The 21,208-nt window shown below is 43.2% G+C and overlaps 1 protein-coding gene across 1 annotated transcript in view; it reads left to right on the plus strand.

Annotated features, from left to right (window-relative positions):
- The window catches only part of LOC138521260 (histo-blood group ABO system transferase 1-like), a 210,725-nt gene that overhangs the window by 48,068 nt on the left and 141,449 nt on the right, over positions 1-21,208 (plus strand). Inside the window, exons 2-3 of the mRNA XM_069633963.1 lie at positions 5,583-5,609; positions 14,849-14,884. Coding sequence (XP_069490064.1) covers positions 5,583-5,609; positions 14,849-14,884 — 63 coding nt within the window. The remainder of the gene's footprint in view (positions 1-5,582; positions 5,610-14,848; positions 14,885-21,208) is intronic.

Raw genomic sequence — 21,208 nt, forward strand, 5'->3', positions numbered from 1 at the left:
GAATGCCAGTGAATGGCATGGTTGTCAGAGGAACACTGGCATACAAATGCAAGCAGAAGGTCCTTGGAGAAGCATTGAGATATGGCTAGTTGCTTCTCAATAGCAGCAAGGGTGAGAAAAAAACCTGCCAGAGCAAAGACCGAGGTGACGCATAAAGAAGGGGAGAACAGAAAGCAAAGGACAGACTCCAGCTTCTTGGGGCAAGCAGTGCTGCTTGAGGGAATCTTCAGGTACGGCTCCCACAAGGAGAGTGGTGCAGGAGACAAAATCAGTAGTGGACCTAGGAATTTAGATCAGACGCTCAAAGCAAGATGAGAAAGCCAGGGTGACAAAAACCCTGATATACAAGAGAGACGTTTGTGACCAGAATCTGTTACATTGTATTAAGAAAGTGATATTGACAGGAAATGGTGCAGGCTAAAACATGGAATGTAAATTGATAGAGCACGTTAAGAAAATGGCATTAAAGAGAGACCTTCCCTTCTGGCACATGCAAGTAGAAGTCCTAATAAAGCACCCTCGGATAGTGAAACCAAAGGAAGACATGGCATGCAAGCACTGGAGCAGAACTACTAAAGCAACTTTCAGATGCAGTAAAAAGTGTCAATAATAGATTTACCTCCCCTTTACCCTTAGTTTATATACCACTGTGGTTCGAGTTTGGAGGAAACTGCAGAACAAGACTTCGCTGCATGTTTTTCCTCCATGTTTGGCTGTAGGATTATCCTCCCCTTTACCCCCAAAAAATGGGGGATATACTGTGGGCATAATTATCGCTCATGGTAAATGCTCCAGAACTACAGAAGTTTGCTATAGACTTCATGAATCTGGGCTAGCTACGCCAGCCCACCACTTCTAATTTGGTGGATTTAACACCAAACCGAGTGTAACAGGAACAGAGTTTAGCAGATTGACCACTGGCAAATCTGCCAAACTCTTAATCAGGCATCTGTCTCCAGATTAACCCAAAAGTCAAATTAAAAAGGGTATAACTAGCTAGCAATGGTCTAAGCTTTTCAAAACATTCCACGGTTTCACCACCAGCCATCTCATACTTAACTATATCCCAGGAACATGTCACTGTCAGCACCTCTGATCCATGTCTGTTCAACTTGCATTTGGAAACAGAAGAACATTCATCCTCGAAACCCAGTCCCTCACACATTTTCTTTTGGATCAGAAATGAGAAGCAGGAGGCCACCAGTGCCACCTGCCATCTTACAGTCAAGAGCACTCATTTTTATGTCACAAAATTCTTTATGTCACCCAATATTTCCCAACAGTGTTTCAGATATTAGAATAATATTAAGGGGATTAGTGGCAACCCTGCCCCATGCCTCTTCTCAGCTCAAATATTCAGAAACGCAAGTGTTCCCAAACATGGATGCATAAGGAGCAGACTGTGTGGCCCTCAGAGATCTGCAACCATTTTGGACCTCAACTTCCAGTAGCCTAACTAGAATTGTCAATGGATAGAGATCACAGGAGTTGCATCTCCCCAGATGTTATGGACTACAGGTTGCAGACCCCACCCAACATAGACTTCATGCATTTTTCAATATAGTTTGTTGAGGGTCGTGGGCTACCACAGGTGAATAGTTCAGTTGTGTTGCATTTGTATCAGATGCTACCGGGCATGAGAAGCAGGATTGGCTGTCCCTCACCATTTCAGGGTTCCATGTTTTAAAAATGCGGCAAAAATTGTTGTGAATACATAATATAACTGCAAAAATGCCATGGTTTTTTGTGCCACAATCATGTAAAGGATGCGGGGGACACCCCCGCAATCCCCAAACCCATTATACCATTTAAGGGCTGTGGGGGACACCCCCAAAACCCCCGCACCCCTTAAATGGTATAATTGGGAACAACTTTACCGGGTCAAACCACTTCATTTTTGCCGCAATTTTATTACCCGATACCCATTTCTGCTGATGCTTCTGTAACCCTCCCAAGTAGCCCTCAAAACTCACACCTTCCTCTAAGTTTAGCAATATTTCATGAGGTGGCAACTATAATTATTGATTGTTCCCACTTGAAGATAGTCGGCAGCCTTGAATTGGCCAGTGCCTTTCCAGGCTTTAGCAAACATGAGCGCTTCATCCATTTCACCACTGACTCTTACCCCAATTGTCTCCTAGCTCCCAGGATCTTGTAGAAGTGGTCAATGACGCCACTCTCAGCCCGTGTCTCATCAGGATGTTCAACCTGAGGAGTGGCCCTGCACCACAGAAAACCTGGCAGTGTGCGACAAATTACATCAAATTGCTTGTTGTTTACCAGCAACAAAGAAACACAATAACGTACTTGTAAGATCTCTAGAGGGTAGACAAATACTAGCTACAGAGATAAATATACATTGATATAATACTTTTCAAAATAAAATTACCATTCCTGTTCAGCATTTTCAAGTCATTTTTTCACCCTACGCATCACAGTTAAAATGCACGCCAAAGTATAAATCAGTGCAATGTTATTTCTGCTTAGAAGTGTGAATATGGTCTGTGAATTTAGTTTTCCTTTCTGCATTTAGTCTGCATATATCCTTATTTGTTTAATGGCACGTGAGATAAGGTGTGTCCCATTACAGCGTATCAGTCCGGTGAGAGTCCTACTAGTACGAATTAGATCATATCGCCAATAGGTTTTAATTTTTAATACTAAAGAGGTATTAACACATTCCACTGACTAACAAGCAGCTAAACTGCTGCACGCTACCGTACTTCTGTAAAGTGTGTAGGTGTACATGAGCTGTTAATTTTTACAACTGTCACCAAGGGATAGGAAGTATTTGCCGCAGTAGATTTCATTGAGGTGCCGCAAATATATGTAACGGGTGGGTTTAGGTGAATAATTAATGAATGTAGAGGTTACGTGGGGGGTGGAGGGTCTGCAGATCGTCTCCCGCACATATATTTCCAGCAAATTCTTCCAGTAGAAAAAAGATTGCGTTTTGAAGAAATCACATAGAACTGCTAAAAGGCATCTGCAGAGTTTATCAATTCCCTTAACTTCTTAAGTATTAATGTTACTCAATTACCAGGGCGTCTGTCAACTCTGAACATAACCCTCCTGTAACTCAGCAGCATCCTCCCCACATGTTCTCGCTGCCGGAACGTGGGACCGCTTTTTCCTCCCTTCCATTCTGCTGTCTTGGAGGGGTAGAGACACGTTGTCACGATGGTATGGTAGTTTTAAAACTAGGCAAAATAGTTCACTGCACCGCTCTATTTAAGATAGTCTCCACATTGACCAACCCCATGTCCTGCTTGCCTTCTGCCACGCCATCTGAGCCGCTGTGCAGGGGCTTCAAGCTTTCTGGAAAAGATCATCAAAATTGGGAGCAATGTGAGGGACCTCGGTTCTTCTTCTCATTCTCAGTCAATGCAAAATGGAACCTGCCGGGATACTTCCTTCACTCTTCAGCAAATTCGCATGAAAGGAATCCTCAACTTAAATTCCAAACTGAAACACATTCATTGGTAGAGCCCGTGCCAGTGTTCCTTCTGCTTTAACACCCATCTTTCCTCGACAAGGGCCTTGTCCATTTGATCAACCTCAGCTTTGAAGTGCCAGCTACCAAAATGTACAATAAGACTCAAGTTGCTATTGGGAGCTCCCCTTTACTTATGCCAAGTCTAATACAACTCCTGTTCCAATAGGTGTTAGGATATGAGAACCCAGAGACTCTTCCAAGTGTTGATCCACTACAAGTATCCTAAATCAACAAACCAATCCCAGATGCTGTTTCAAAGGTCCCAGATGGCCCGACCACCCATGGACAGTATCCACAAATAAGATACGCTGTGCCACCATTGTGCCTAAGCAAAATCTCACTGTGGGCTGTAGACAGACAGTGCTCGAGTTTCAGACACTTGTGGGGTCACTGTTAGCCAACCATTACTGTTTGTGATTCAAGGGGATGAGGCAGTCTTACCAAAAGCAGACATTTTAAGATGCATTTTGGCAACTCCTGAATTTAAAATTACCTGATTGTACAACTTTATTGGCAGCACTGGTCATACTACCAAGATGGAAGCTGCACTGGATCAAACAGGACAGGTGGCAGTAGCACTACTTCTGCTAGCGCCATAGCAACATATCCAAACAGCGCTTCCTTTATACTCATTTGAGCTGCTGCAGTAGCAGGAAGAGCTAGAGCTTAACTTTGACAAGTCTTATGAAAGGTTATGACAGGTGTTCTTTTGATGCCTTGCCAAAATGTAAGGTGTGGTGCTACCTGTTTAGTGCAGTTCTGGAGTGCTGCTGATTTACAGCTGCGCCATTATGTTAGTGGCACAAGGCACACATAAAAATAGGGTCCAGAATTAGAAATTGATAAACCAGTCACAGGGCAGCATTAATATATTTTGTCGGCTCTGTGGAGCAGTTTGGAAGATCATTTATATTAAAATTAGGTGTGTTTGCAGAGATCTTGCGTACCTAAGAGGCTGCAAGCAGCGCGCTGTGCATCTGCCCCACCCCTACAAGCAAGAACCTGAAATAGCGTCTTTACCAGTGGTAGCCTACCTGGCATCCTCCACAATTTGGCTGACAAATCTCATGACCCCTGGACTCTGACTATGCCAGATGGGGCTGATGGATTTTCTGGTGTATTATGTTGGTATCGATTAACCACTGAGATAGGTAAGGACAATTACAATACTTGTGATTGTGTAAGGGAGGGGTAACCGATTTCCACTTTTTATGCACTGTATATCCTGCTTTCCCAACTTAAATTCGGTCCCCCATAAACAGAAATATAGGGAAATACGCATTTTTTTTGTATCAGTGTTGTAGAGCAAAACATCTGCAGGGCATAGTGACAGGTTGGCTAGCACTGATCTGCGCAATGTTGTCCCACTGTTTTTTAATGCATCCTATTATACACCGTGGGTTTAGCAAGTCTCGCGCCTGACTCAAGGAATATGAGGTAGGTCCATTTGTCTTTCCATATCTCTCGATTCAAGAGGCCCGGCGAAGGATACTAATACGCTGAAACATCACTAGCCATAGAAACCCTTTTCCAAACGGAATTATATCCGTCTAGGCTGTTAGACTCCCCCGAGCAAACACCAAAGCTATTGGCAAGTTATGCCTTATTGAAGCATTGTAAATTGTGATATATTAAGCTACTGTGTACATGAGAAGAGCACATTATCAGAAATGTACAGATCGCCTGGGATTATTTCAAATAGTTACACATTTTTTTGTTGTTTTGGTTTTGTCTGGTATGACGTGTGTGTGAGTAAAGCCTTGTCTTGCAAGTTCTGTCACAGGTCTGAACCTTAGCAGGGCCGACTCAGCCCTTCATCCTCTCGGGATTGGTACATTGAGTACTTTAAATTGGATGGGATAGTGCCACTTACATCACTTACAAAAGGGCATTAGATGCTTTATAATGCTTTCATGAAGCGTGGGCCAACCCTGGGCATCTGAGTGAGCTACAGGGGAGGCTAAAGCACTTGCTTTCTTAGCCAATGTATAATATATATATATATTTTTTAAAGAAGCATGTATGCAAATTATTTTATAGTGATCAAGTACAGCTTACCTCTGGCTTTCCTTTCTTGTGTTTACAGGCAAAACTATGACAAACCAGGCATCATGTGAGTATTGATAAGCCCTTGTGTTTTTTAAAGAAAAACTTCATAGTTGTGTGTGCCTCTGTCCCCTAAATTGTGTAGGGTTATCTTTGGTGTAATGAAAGTGTTAGGTGTGCTGCATCATTAAGTACCAGGCGGCAAACACATACACTCCCTCTCAAGCTAAGTAAGAATCCACAATGGCACTGCCATTTCCCCCCTTATTCTTCATTGTCCAAGATATCCAACTGTTCAAGCATTCAATATATTCTTGGTATCTGGTCAATCGAGGAAGAGAAGAAAAGGTTAGGGAGGCCCCTATTGCTGTCTTATGGTCTAATTAAAAACAATGCATTTGTCTGAATTTTAGAAATGTATGTTAACTTCTTTCCTATGTGCACCTTCAACACTTCAAATGATGTTACAGTTCTGGATTGAAGATCACCAAAAAGGTGATCCCTTATAGACATCCCAAATCACCATTCAGGAGCCTTTAGCTTGCGCCTAAGCGTGTTCCAGATATTACACATCCTGGATGGGTTTACATTGTATTTTCTAAAGAACCATGGTGACTTAAATGTAAACACGAATCCATGCATAGTGCAAGGTTGGATGATGGATTAAAGTAGAACTGCCTCAAAAACCCTCTGGAGGCAGCCAATGTCAGTTGCTAAGACATATTTTTGAAATACTGGGGGAGCCCATTCCCCTACCTGCAGGGATCAGGAGCGTGTGTGGCTGAGTATTCTACTTCGTTGGCCAGCCCAAATAAAGGGAAACAATAGGGCATCAAATGTATCAGAAATGGTGTCTTAATAGCCAGTGTAATTGCTGAAAGAGAAAAAACATGATGGAGGATAGTTATTTTTACCATATTAATTCATCTACAAACATCATAGGTAGGTTCTTTCATCAACCTAACTGTAATTATTTTTTTTTTTTTTACAAAACAGCCTTTTAGTTTGTAACATAAACACTTTTATTAGAAGATGATACTTGAAACCCTAGATCTTTTTTGGGGCTGTTGAACAATGATCTGGAAACCCAGTTAGGGTGGCAGGATTTCTCAACATTGATCAAAGTATCCTATGCTTTTAAATTATTCTTTTTCAATCCAGCCACCTGTGAAAACTTGCTAGATTGCGGATGTTCCTTGTAGGTGAGATCGCTTTGGCTTTGGAAAATGTTTCACATCATCAGCGTAGACTCTAACTGTACAGACGTGTGGGGATAGAAAACCATCAATTTCCTACTTCTGCTGAATCAGAGTGGCCTAGATCAAAATATTCTCTGCAACAAGTAGCATGGTAAGGGGGATTCCTGTCTTGGTCTCTGTTCTAGAACCACTTCCCTAATTTTCCTACGATCGATAATTAGCTCAGATTGGGCTTGAATACATAACATAAAGGCCTGTTGATCTGGGAAAAGAAGAACCCATCCAAAGAGAGGGATAACCATGGTAAGGATTTAAAACAGCGACCTGTGAACAATGGCGATCCAGAAATAAATAAAAAAAGAAACAGACCCTGAACTACAAAACTTATTCAAATGTCAAATGTAAAAGGCATTGAATGAACAAACAATGAAATTCAAATATGACCACATTTAATTTAGGAATAAATAGTGAGACAATTCATAATAATTGATCCAACAAATCATTGTACAAAAGGAGTAGTTGAAATGTAAAGCATTCAAAATGTGAAACAGTTGTAGGACAACCTGCCGGAGTGAACAAGAGAACTAGAGAAAGTGCCCATCGCCATAGACACCTGTGACTCAGTGAGGGAGTATGGTACTCAGGGAAACCAGTCAAGAAATCAGATAACCTCAAAGAAATATTCCTGGAGCCACACTTCTGCGTTGGCTCACATGCACATTAGTGTTCTAATGTAAAAAAGAAGAAACTGGTTCATTTAAAAATATGGGCATGAGAGCATTGTAAAAAAGCTGATGACTTGTGTTTCGGCTATAGACGGCCAGGTTGATTTCTAGTGCCAGGCCTTCCTCAGGGCAAACATCACAATAATAGTAGGTGTGGAATTTGTAACTAGTCATGAGAATTCTGATAGTTATGCGATTATTTTGGTGCTGAAGATGCACCCACAAGGCCTGGGTCCCCACATTGCTTCAGGTAGAGCCTCCAAAAACAATGGACCCCCAAGGATCCGGAGTTTCGAGGTAAATTAACTCTACACTGGTGCATGTGAAAGGCACTGAATGAATCATGAAGCCATCGTGGCTGTTTTAAAGGACCAGAAAGGTCTGTGAGCAGCGACTAGTGTGAGTCGGAGCCGAACAAGCACAGGCAGGTTGTCCTTTAATTGTTTCAAATTTTGAATGCATTATATTTCAACTACTCCTTTTGTACAATGATTTGTTGGATTATTTATTATGTATTGTCTCACTATTTATTCCTACATTAAATGTGGTAATATTTGATTATCATTGTTTGTTCATGCCTTTTACATTTGACATTTGAATACATCTTGCACATCTGTGAAAAGCATAGTGGTTTATCTTATACCCCCATAAAACTGCCCAGTTCAGCAGGTCAAACGCAGTCCAACAGCAAAATAATCCCAGTATAGTCTGCTCCTATTGACAATCTAACCATGTTAGATAAGTTATATGTCAAAATCTTCAAATAGATTTTATTATCAATGTTCAAAAGTATTATAGGTCTATATGACCCGCAATTCGTATTATTTTTTCTATGCTTTTGGAATTTCACAATATGAAAATTCTTGAAAGATCTTTATAAGATTTCCCTCCTGTAATCTTTCTAACAGGGAATCAGGAGGCAAGAATATCTTTATTGAGCACTTTATAGAACTCCAACAAGACATCTGGCATCCTTGCCCAGTCAACTATTAGTCCCCCGATTTAGGGCTGCGTTAACTTCTGTATATCAGAGGCTGACTGGACAATTATATCTATGGCTGTCATGCTAATGGTCTACCAATTTTAGAGCTTTCACACCATCTCGATCTGCTTTCTTTATGAAAGAGTTCTTTTTGGAATACATTATTTGTTCATTTTTCTCTAATCTGATAATTCAATAATTATCGATGTTCTGCTTGTGCCAATTGATAATCTTTGTAGTGACTCTAATCACTTCATTTGATCTCTGCTCTCTTATTTTCTTTTATGTATCCCAATTGAGGTTACCCAGCCCCTCATTGGCCTCCCAGACCACATCAGAGGACAAATTATCCTCAAAATTAATAAAAGATCTCTTTGGTCAGCCGAATAACCCCAATAACATTCGGTTCTTCTTCCCGAAGAATGGAGCCAAACCGCCAACAATTTCAAATTCAAGTGAATAGTCACATAACAAAGATGGTACTATCTCTAATTTTGTGCAGGTTAAGCTTTTGAAAATTAAAATGTAGTCGTGTCTTGCACTACAATATAGGTTGGAATCTGTATGGGTTTAGTGAGCCTAAGATGTATCAATCGAAAGTCACTAATAAGGAGAGGTATGAAGGTATGAACTTGAATCCACAAGCTCCCAATAGCTAGTTAATCTCATTTGAATATCTTTGCCAATGAGACATTTTCAAATTACAAATAAAAAATAACCCATCTACCTTGTTTGTCGTATTCAGCCATCAGTAATGTATTTGGTTGTAAGAATGCCAGTGAATGGCGTGGTTGTCAGAGGAACACTGGAATACAAATGCAAGCAGAAGGTCCTTGGAGAAGCATTGAGATATGGCTAGTTGCTTCTCAATAGCAGCAAGGGTGAGAAAAAAACCTGCCAGAGCAAAGACCGAGGTGACGCATAAAGAAGGGGAGAACAGAAAGCAAAGGACAGACTCCAGCTTCTTGGGGCAAGCAGTGCTGCTTGAGGGAATCTTCAGGTACGGCTCCCACAAGGAGAGTGGTGCAGTAGACAAAATCAGTAGCGGACCTAGGAATTTAGATCAGACGCTCGAAGCAAGATGAGAAAGCCGGGGTGACAAAAACCCTGATACATAAGAGAGACGTTTGTGACCAGAATCTGTTACATTGCATTAAGAAAGTGATATTGATGGGAAATGGTGCAGGCTAAAACATGGAGTATAAGTTGATAGAGCACGTTAAGAAAATAGCATTAAAAAGAGACCTTCCCTTCTGGCACTTGAAAGTAGAAGTCCTAATAAAGCACCCTCGGAGAGTGAAACCAAAGGAAGACATGGCATGCAAGCACTGGAGCGGAACTCCTAAAGCAACTTTAAGATGCAGTAAAAAGTGTCAATAATAGATTTACTTCCCCTTTACCCTTACTTTATATACCACTGTGGTTCGAGTTTGGAGGAAACTGCAGAACAAGACTAAGCTGCATGTTTTTCCTCCATGTTTGGCTGTAGGATTATCCTCCCCTTTACCTCCAAAAAATGGGGGATATACTGTGGGCATAATTATCGCTCATGGTAAATGCTCCAGAACCGGAGAAGTTTGCTGTGGACTTCATGAATCTGGGCTAGCCACACCAGCCCACCACTTCTAATTTGGTGGATTTAACACCAAACCGAGTAAGTGTAACAGGAACAGAGTTTATCAGATTGACCACCAGCAAATCTGTCAAACTCTTAATCAGGCCTTTTTCTCCAGATGAACCCAAAAGTCAAATTAAAAAGGGTACAACTAGCTAGCAATTGTCTAAGCTGTTCAAAACATTCCACGGTTTCACCACCAGCCATCTCAGACTTAACTATATCCCAGGAACATGTCACTGTCAGCACCTCTGATCCATGTCTGTTCAACTTGCATTTGGAAACAAAGGAACATCCATCCTCGAACCCAGTCTGTCAGAAATCTCTGCACTGGCTCCCAGTGGCTGCGTGGATTAAGTTCAAAACCCTCTGCATCATACACAAGGCCTTCTGGGGCCTGGCGCATCAATACCTTCAACTCTCACTTCCTAAATATCTTCCTTCTCGAGCTCTTCGCTCATCCGCCTCCAACTGCCTCAGGGTCAGTCGCTTCTCCAAGCAAAGAGTTGGTGGTAGATCTCTTTCCTCGGCTGGTGCCTCCCTCTGGGACAGCCTCCCTGCCTCCCTTAAACTTGAGGAGAACCATCTGCGGTTCCGGAAGCTCCTCAAAACCTTTCTCTTTGCTTCTGCTTTTTCTCTTCCCCTCCTCTGCTGACCTCGTAGCTGTAATTGGAACTGCACTGGCTACCTGGACAACTTCTGATCTCGGGACCAGGTTCTCCCCCACCAGCGTTCACACCTGCACTTACCCATGCACTTTCCACATGTTGGCCACTACTTACTTATTGTTATCATCTTTGCCATGTACTGCACTGTCTCTGCCCCTTCCCACGCACTTGCATGATCTGAATGACACCTTCCTAGTAGGATCGTTGTCAATCCTCCCTTTGTTCCCCTCCCTTGCCTCGTCGTGCCTTGAAATGAGAAGCAGGAGGCCCACCAGTGCCACCTTAGCTTCAAGAGCACTACTTGTTATGTCACAAAGTTCTGTACGTCAACCAATAATTACCATCAGTGTTTCAGATATTAGAGAAATATTAAGGGGATAAGCAGCAACTCTGTCACATGTCTCTTCTCACCTCAAATAGTAAAAAACTAAAGTGTTCACAAACATGGATGCATAAGGAGCAGGCTGTGTGGCCCTCAGATCTGCAACCGTTTTGGATCACAACCTCCAGTAGCCTAACCAGAATTGTCAATGGTTAGAGACCACAGGAGTTGCACCTCCCCAGATGTTTTGGACTACAGGTTGCAGACCCCACCCAACATAGACTTAATGTATTTTTCAATATACTTTGTTGAGGGTCTTGGGCTACCACAGGTGAATAGCAGTTGTGTTGCATTTGTATCAGCTCCTACCATAGGAATTGGGATTGGCTTTTCCTCATCATTGCTGCTGATGCTTCTGCAACCCTCCCTAGTAGCCCTCAAAAGTCACACCCTGCTCTGAGTTTAGCAATATTTCACGAGGTGGCAACTATAATTATTGATTGTTCCCACTTGAAGATGGTCGCCAGCCTTGAATTGGCACAGTGTCTTCCCAGGCTTTAGCAAACATGAGCGCTTCATCCATTTCACCACTGACTTTTACCCCAATTGTCTCCTAGCTCCCAGGATCTTCTAGAAGTGGCCAATGAGGCCACTCTCAGCTTGTCTCTCACCAGGATGTTCAACATGAGGAGTGGCCGTGGACCACAGAAAAGCTGGAAGTGTGCAACAAATTACATCAAATTGCTTGTTGTTTACCAGCAACAAAGAAACACAATAACGTACTCCTAAGATCCCTAGAGAATAGACACATACTAGCTACAGAGATAAAAATACATTGGCATAATACTTTTCAAAATAAAATTGCCATTCCTGTTCAGCATACACAAGTCATCTTTTCACCCCACTCATCGCAGTTAAAATGCACGCCAAAGCGTAAATCAGAGCAATGATAATTGTACTTAAAAGTGTTCATGTGGTCTGTGAATTTAGGTTTCCTTTCTACATGTATTCTACATATCCTTAATTATTTAATGGCTCATGAGATAAGGTGTGTCCCATTGCAGCGTATCAGACCAGTGAGAGTCCTACTAGTATGAATGAGATGATATCGCCAATAGGCTTAAATGCTTAATTACTCAAGAGGTATTAACACATTCCACTGACTAACAAGCAGCCAAACTGCTGCAAGCTACCTTACTTCTGTAAAGTGTGTAGGTGTACATGAGTTGTTCATTTTTACGAACTGTCACCAAGGGGATAGGGAGTTTTTGCCGAAGTACATTTCATTGAGGTAGAAATCATCAAATGTTTTACAACGGATTTTGCAGCAAATATATGTACGGGCTGGGCTTAGGTGAATAATGAATGTAGGGGTTAAGTGGGCGGGGGGGGGGATGCAGGTCGTCTCCCCTGCATATATTTGCATCAAAATCTTCCAGTAGAAAAAAAAAATTGATTTCTACTTCGCTGAAAATAATTAAAAGAAATCACATAGAACTGCTACAAAGGCATCTGCACAGTTTATCAATTCCCTTAACTTCTCAACTATTTATAATGTTAATCGATTACCAGGGCGTCCGTCATCTCTGAACATAACCCTCCTGAAACTCAGCAGAATCCTCCCCACATGTTCTCGCTGCCGGAACGTGGGACCGCTTTTTCCTCCCTTCCATTTTGCTGTCTTGGAGGGGTAGAGACACCAAGAGACATTATCACGGTGGGAGCATGAAGGGGTAATTTTAAAACTAGGCAAGGGCGTTCACTGCACCTCTCTATTTAAGATAGTCTCCGGATTGACCAACCCCATGTCCTGCTTACCTTCTGCCAAGCCATCTGAGCAGCTGTGGAGGAGCCTCAGGCTTTCTGGAAAAGATCATCAAAATTGGGAGCAATGTGAGGGACCTCGGTCCTTCTTCTCATTTTCAGTCAATGCAAAATGGAACCTGCCAGGATACTTCCTTCACTCTTCAGCAAATTCCCATGAAAACAATCCTCAACTGAAATTCCATACTGAAACACATTAATTGTTAGGGCTTGTGCCAGTGTGACTTCTCCCATCTTTCCTTGATGAGGGCCTTTTCCATTTGATCAACCTACGCTTTGCAGTTCCAGCTACCAAAATGTACAATAAACTCAAGTTGCTATTCAGAGCTCCCCTTTAAAATCAACCAACCAATCCCAGCTGCTTTTTGAAAGGTTCCAGATGTCCCAACCACTCATGGACTTTATCCTCAAATAAGATACGCCGTGCCACCACTGTGCCTAAGCAACATCTAACTGTGGGCTGTAGACAGACAGTGCTTGAGTTTCAGACACTTGTTGGGTCACTGTTAGCCAACCATTACTGTTTGTGCATGATTGTACAACTTTATTGGCAGCACTGGTCATACTACCAAGATGGAAGCTGCACTGGATCAAACAGGACTGGTGGCAGTAGCACTACTTCTGCTAGCGCCATAGCAACATATCCAAACAGCGCTTCCTTTATACTCATTTGAGCTGCTGCAGTAGCGGGAAGAGCTAAAGCTTAACTTTGGCAAGTGTTATGTTGATGCCCTGCCAACATTTAAGCTGTGGTGCTTTGGCATGGGAACTGCAGCAGCAATGCTACCTGTTCAGTGCAATTCTGGAGTCCTGCTGTTTTACAGCTGTGCCATTGTTAGTGGCACAAGACACACCTAAAATAGGGTCCAGAATTATAAATCAATAGTCACGCGGACAACATGAATCTATTTGGCGGCTCTGTGGAGTAGTTTGGAGGATCTTTCATGTTAAAATGAGGTGTGTTTGCACAGGTTGGTATGTACCTAAAAGGCTGCAAGCAGCGCCCTGTGCATCTGCCCCACCACTATACACAAGAACCTGAAATAGCGTCTTCACCAGTGGTAGCCTACCTGGCATCCTCCACAATTGGGTTTACAACTCCCATGACCCTGAACACTGACTATGCCAGCTGGGGCTGATGGAAGTTGTAGAGCAAAACATCTGCAGGGCATAGTGACAGACTGGCTAGCACTGATCTGCGCAATGTTGTCCCACTGTCTTTTATTGCATCCTATTGTACACCGTGGGTTTGACAAGTCTTGCTCCTGACTCGAGGAATATGAGGTAGGTCCATTTGTCTTCCCATATGTTGCGAGCCAAGAGGCCATGGGAAGGATACGAATAAGCTACAACATCACTAACCATAGAAACCCTTTTCCAAACGGAATTATATCCATCTAGGTTGTAAGACTCCCCCCCAGCTCTAAAAAAAAAAGTGAAAACACCAAAGGTATTGGCAAGTTCTGCCTTATTGAAGCATTATAAATTGTGATATATTTAGCTACTGTGTACATGATAAGAGCGCATTAGCAGAAATGTACAGATCGCCTGGGATTATTTCAAATAGTTACAAACATTTGTTGTTTTGGTTTTGAATGATATGACCTGTGTGCGAGTAAAGCCTTGTCCTGGAAGATATGTTTACACCCTACAGTCACAGATCTGAACCTTAGCAGGGCCGACTCAGCCCTTCATCCTCTCAGGATTGGTACATTGAGTACTTTAAATTGGATGGGAACGGTGCCAATTACATCACTTACAAATGGGCATTAGATGCTTTATAATGCTTTCATGAAGCGTGGCCCAACCCAGGGCGTCTGAGTGAGATACAGGTGAGGCTAAAGCACTTGCTTTCTCAGCCAATGTATCATATACAAAATAATATATATTTTTTTAAAGCAGCATGCATGACAATTCTTTTATAATGACAAAGTACAGCTTACCTCTGGCTTTCCTTTCTTGTCTTTACAGACCAAACTACGACAAACCAGACATCATGAACCCCGTGTGAGTATTGATCAGCTCTTCATGTAGGGTTATCTTTGGTGTGATGACAGTGTTAGGTGTGCTGCATCGTTACGCTCCAGCTGGTTTTTCTGGATGTTTCTATGGGTAAGCGTGACTGAATTTGATATGAGTGTGTATGTTGTTTGATAGGGCATTTAATAGGGTTGGGCTTCTCTTCCATTGTAGTGGTCATTCTCATGGGATGCTTCAACCTCTTGAGCATGAAACAAACCCCACTGTTTTCAACTTGAATCCGCCCTTTCAGGCCAATTTCTGGTCATCCTCTTCAGACCCCCTCCTACACGCAAGCACCCTGCTGGCTCTCATCTTTCTATCCTCTCTTAGCTCGCCTCCTACATCAAGCCGCCCTCCCACACTCCAGGGCATCTCTTCCTCCTCCCCTGGGACACCACACACACACCCTTGATTACCAAACTAAACTATTCCTGTAATGAAGTCAGGTGCCCGACCCCACCCAGATGGCGGCCACCCTGTGAATCATGAAGGTCTCCTGCAAGGTCCTTGGTGTCGGAGCCATGTGCTACCTGGAGTCCCCTCCCAGCCATTGCCCCCTCAGAGGCTGAAGACATAGGCTATTGAGACCTGAGCTGTAATAAGGCAACTTCCCACTGGGAACACAGCTGTCCCGTGGGACCAAGAGGAGAACCTCTTGCCAAGACCCCGGCTTAGTAAAAGACAATGCTGTGGTACGCTGTACTGTGATGTGAGGTCCCTTATGCCAGAAGGGATCCTCATGGGAAAATGTGCCACAGGGTAAAACATCCAGAAGGCTGCTGTTCCACTGTGCTTCAAACCATGAGACTTTGCAGTCTCCCATATGTCAGAAAGGGTGTCTGGGAAGGGTAGGTATCCACTATGATTCCCGCATATTCAATATCTATTACTTACATTTGGAACAATGCCTAACATGAAGTATACGCATGTAGTTTAAGAGAAATTGTATTGTCAAATTTCAAAAAGCAGGCGTTAAACTCACCATGGCGCAAAGGGACCTCGGAATCAGGCGTTAAGGGTCGGCGCCGTTTACGGCGCTGTTAACGCCTGATTCGTAATTAGGCACATTGAGTTTAAATGGCAAGTCACCTGTACATTTTCAAAACATTCTATAGCTCACTTTGTTCACTCTTAAAGTGAACAACAATAAGTGATAGTAAGGAAGCTTATTAATGGGCCACATGATGTTTTCATTTCAGGGATTTAACCCATGACTATTTAACTCAAACTACTAAATCATGAATACTGAATCAACATTACTAGGTAAGAGGAAAACAACCCTTATATTTAAATCACCAGCTCACCTTTGGTTTTCCATATATTGGAAATTTTGAATAGTGTAATGGGACACTAATTACTGACCAATTGCTTTCTCATTTTTCTTTCTTTATTGTATTATTTGTTGCATTTTCTCTTTGTCATCCATCCCTAACACTCCTACCTTTGCCCCTCCCCCAATGGCCATCCATTAACATGTAATCATGTAATTGATATGATTTTTTTAAAATGTGTATACAACTATTTGGGTTTTTTGTTCTTTTGTTTTTGCAAATGCAATGTCAATTTTGTAAATGGGATTTGATCAGCCCTGATTTGAAAAAGACGCTGGAGACGTCGAAACACGTGTAATCACAAAGGGCACCTCTAGAATTTATGCACAATTAAAAGTTCAAAGCCTACAATTTGGAGAACAAGAGTCATTGTTTGCTTTTTTTCTCCTCAACAACAAGGGCGCATGTCAATAGTTTAAGTACCACAGTTTGTTGTATTCTCAATTCAAACGGAGTAAGGGAGCCAAGGAAACTCCGTTGTTAGACAGTCATGCGACCGTGACCTGTCAGTCAGCAATTATCATGTAGGGCGCTGAGGTCCACCTAGAGGGGAACCCAACAAAACAGGCTCCTCATATACAAAAAGACATATGCAAATCAGGCCTGGTCCCACCCCAAAAGGGGAAGTACAGCCGGAACTGCTTGCTCACATCCCTTCTGCACGAGAGCACAAGCAACCGTTCAATCTCATTGGGCATCATCAGAGAGGTGCAGCGTAGGTCCACAGGCCCAGCAGTGCACGGGACCCACATCTGAGCATACTCAGCCCAATCAGGGGGACTACAGCAAAACAAAGAGGGGATGGCTGGAAGGTTTAGAATTATTCTTAACCTCTGGCATTGCTGTGGGCATCCCTCCAGACCATCCTTCTTCAGCTGCCAAGCCACTACAGAAAAGAAAGGGACAGACCATATGCAAATCAGGCTTGCTTTAACCCAGTGACCTAATAAATGTCCAGAACGACTATGGATGACCCTCTCAGATTGGTACAATTGACGGTGAATGTAATGTATCGATAATCTATTTAAACAGTGTGCCGTTTGCAAGAGCATTGCCCCGTATTCTTGTGATAATTAATAATCATTACTTTTATTTATTTTAAACATTTTGCGAGCACAAAGAAAACACAACCTGTAATATAGTACAAAAAACATTTAAGAGATAACCAGGACTGATCGCACACACTGAAATCAGATGGAGGAACACAACATTTAATAGAACACAAAGAATAAAGCTACATATTAGTTACTTTAATTTAGGCATGAATATGAGGATAAAAAGATAAATAGCAGTCAATAATTAAGCACAGAGGTTTTACCAGTTGTGGAAAGTATAGTAGAAACACCATCCACCGCCACTGCCTGCAGCCACTCAGCAACTGGCAAGGATCAAGTATTACTGGAGAAATCGGGTAGTGCTTGGCCATCTAGGACTCAGTTCTCTGAAGATAGTCCTTGAGCTATCTAATGTCCTGCACTCAAGACACCTGAGGGTACCGCTGCATAATGACATCCACATGCACAGGCAGATCCACTTCTGTGAATCCCGCCACTCGCAGAGCGCTTCGTTTCGACTCACCTACCTGCTCCCTGGCCAACTCTGCTTCAAAACGAGACGAGTAGCTGCACCTGCTTGCTCACCGCCACCTTGCAGGAGGCAGCATACAAGCCATGGTGTGATCCAGCATCACTGGGCACAGACAATGGGGTAAGTGAGTAAATAAAGTTTATTGTGGATAAATCCATACACAATGATTTAATCCAAATAAATGCAAAAAAGGAATTCATCCAAAAAATGAACATCACATCACAGCACTTCCTAAAAAAAGACATAAGACATGAATCAAATATATATATTCCATTTTACTAAAATTCCAATGTGCTGTGAGATTTTATTTGTCCTAATCTGTAAGGTGAGGGTTAGAAAATTGCTTTGGGCTGCATCCCCTCTCATATCTTGAGCCATCAGGACGTATTGATATTGATGGTTTATTTGTATAGCGCCTATAAACACATGTGTTTCAAAGCGCTTCAAGGGAGGGAGCAAGGGAAAATACAATGACATTCTTACAAGGCCTTGAGACATTAAGAATGTGAAATTAACTATCGTACTAGGCCTGATGACGTTTCAGATAGTGCAAGAGGCTTTGACAATGATAAGGAGGGAGGGAGAGGGAGGTAGTAGATGAGAAACAGATGAGAAGCGACTATCATACTAGTCCTGATGACATTTCTGGAAGTGCTGGAGATTGACAAAAGGTGAGGGAGGGAAGGAGGGAGGGAGGGGGGAGAGGAACATAACAAGCGACTATCATACTAGGCCTGACAACATTCTGGTAGTGCTGAAGATTGACAAAAGGTGAAGGGGGTGGGGGAGAGGAACATATCAAGCAACTATGTACTAGGCCTGATGACATTTCTGGTAGTGCTGGAGATTGACAAAAGGTGAAGGGGGTGGGGGAGAGGAACATATCAAGCAACTATGTACTAGGCCTGATGACAGTTCTGGTAGTGCTGGAGATTGACAATAGGTTAGGGAGAGGGGGGAGGGAGGAAGCCGAGGAGCATAACAAGCGACTATTGTACTAGGCCTGACGACATTTCTGGTAGGGCTGGAGATTGACAAAGGGTGAGGGAGAGGGGGGATGGAGGAAGGAGAGGAACATAACAAGCGACTATTGTACTAGGTCTGACGACATTTCTGATAGAGTAAGTGCATAGAATATAGTGAGGGGAGAAGAGAGAGGGAAAAGACAGGGAGAGGAAGCGAAGACTGAGAAGCAGTGAGTGTGATGAAAAAAGAAGAAGCAAAGCCGGTGAAATACAGTCTTGCAGAGCACATAAGCAAGTGGAGAGAGCACATCAACTTGTAGAAGACGATACTGAACACATAAGGTTGCAAGAGAGCAGCGAGTGCAAGCCAGGATTCAAGTCATAAATGAGTACAATATGATTCAAGGTCAACATGATTACGTGATGCTTAAGGAAGTTCAGCATGAGAGTGATGAGATTCGAGATGGGTGAACCAACATGAGTCCCATGAGTCCAAAAAGTCAAATCAAAGCATCAGCAACAAGGCGGTGATGGTGTCACCATAATGTGTCAATACAACTCCCACAATGGGCAGGGATGGATTGTCAATGCAGGGGGGATAGCAGGGGAGAGCTGCCTTAGGGGGAAAGGGGGAACAGCAAGATGAAGGATTCAAGCAAACAGGCAACACATGCATACAACAGGGGGGGCAGCGAAATACAAGATGCAGGCATACACACTTCACGTGCATACAAAAGGGGGGACAGCAAAATACAAGGGGGCAGACATACAGACATCACATGCATACAACAGGGGGGGCAGCGAAATACAGGGGCAGGCATACAGGCATCACATGCCTACAACAGGGGGGACAGTGAAATACAAGGGTCAGACATGCAGGCATCACGCGCATTCAACAGGGGAGGTTAGCAAAATACAAGGGGCAGGCATGCAGACATCACATGTATACAACAGGTGGGGGACAGCAAAATACAAGGGGAGGGCATTCAGCCATCACACGCATTCAACAGGGGAGGTTAGCAAAATACAAGGGGCAGGCATACAGGCATCACATGCATACAACGGTTGGACAGCGAAATTCCAAGGGGCATGCAGTGTTATGGTAGCGGACAGAGAGCAGACAAGGGCCTTTGTCGTCGGCCTTGGCAGAACGGGCTGGCTTCCGCCTCCCAGTATTTTGCTGATTGTTTAATAAAGCGTAGCCAACCACAGGGTGGGGAGCAGGCAAGGCACGTGGCTGCTCAGAGGGGCTGCAGGGGAACAGCCATCTTGCAAGGGCAGGAAGATAGCGCCCAAGCATATAAAAAAGTATTCTGATCCATTTTAAAAATAAACTTATTGACATGGTGACGCGTTTTTGTAGACAGTATGCAACAGATGATGATTACAAGTTGGAATCACAACAGACATATGTATAGTCATGCTGCATACAATGATATTCAGGGGGCCTTACCCCAGCAGGGCCTGAGCGGGGCAATGTCCAGCCAGCAGTGTGGAGAAAGGCAGGTGTGTGGCAAAAGATGTTTCTCCACGCTGTAGAGATGCAGAAATGAAGAAGAGGAAGGAACAACACTGTCGGGGCCTCGTCGCAGGTCTTGGTAGAACGGGCCAGCTCCCGCTAAAGGTGATTGGCTAATATTGCATAGCCAACCACAGGGAGGGTAGCAGGCAAGGCCACGAGGCTGCTCAGAGGGGCTGCAGGGGAGCGGACATCTTGCAAGGGCAGGAAGACAAGGCCGAAGCAAATGTCGGCAATGCAACATTGTCTACGGTTAAACATTTGAGTTGCAGAATTAAGCTGAGCGTGTCTCATACCAGGTTCAGAAAAACAAAAAGTGAATGTTAGTCTCAACTTGTATGTTGTCACACTTGCAGAAACAATCCTTCTCTGGGAGACAGAAAGCTTGGTTATGGCTAAAGGGAGCTGGTTACAGTGTAAGCTAGTGATACATCTCCTAAATTTGCAATTGTGAACCCAGAAACAATAAATATCATTACTTTTACTCAATTCAGCCCAAAAGATTCCATATTAAGTGAGTATGCTTTAATCACAGCATTCTTCAGCGCCCCAGAAGGGCCTGCCACATTATAAAAAAGTGAGGCGTACCAGAAATAATCCAAAAATAGGCAACCCACTGGCTTCTCCAACCACCATCCTGAACCTGTATATCTTGAAGGATAAGCCGAATGGAACCCCATTTCATTTACCCAGATTGACCACCACAACCGCACTGGTGTAACCTGTCGTTAATAAATTGCGAGGTTCACATGAGTCGCAAGATACAAAGGTTCCGTATCTGTAGATTCCATCACACCCAATAGAGGCCTCGGAAGCTTAATTTCTCATTTGGCGATTGGGGGTCTAGGATGAAGTTGCCAGCACACCTGCAGCATATCGAGATATGCTGCATGATTTTACTCATAGC

Source organism: Ambystoma mexicanum, chromosome 1q (assembly GCF_040938575.1).
Source record: "Ambystoma mexicanum isolate Mex_15411 chromosome 1q, UKY_AmexF1_1, whole genome shotgun sequence".
Lineage (NCBI taxonomy): Eukaryota > Metazoa > Chordata > Amphibia > Caudata > Ambystomatidae > Ambystoma > Ambystoma mexicanum.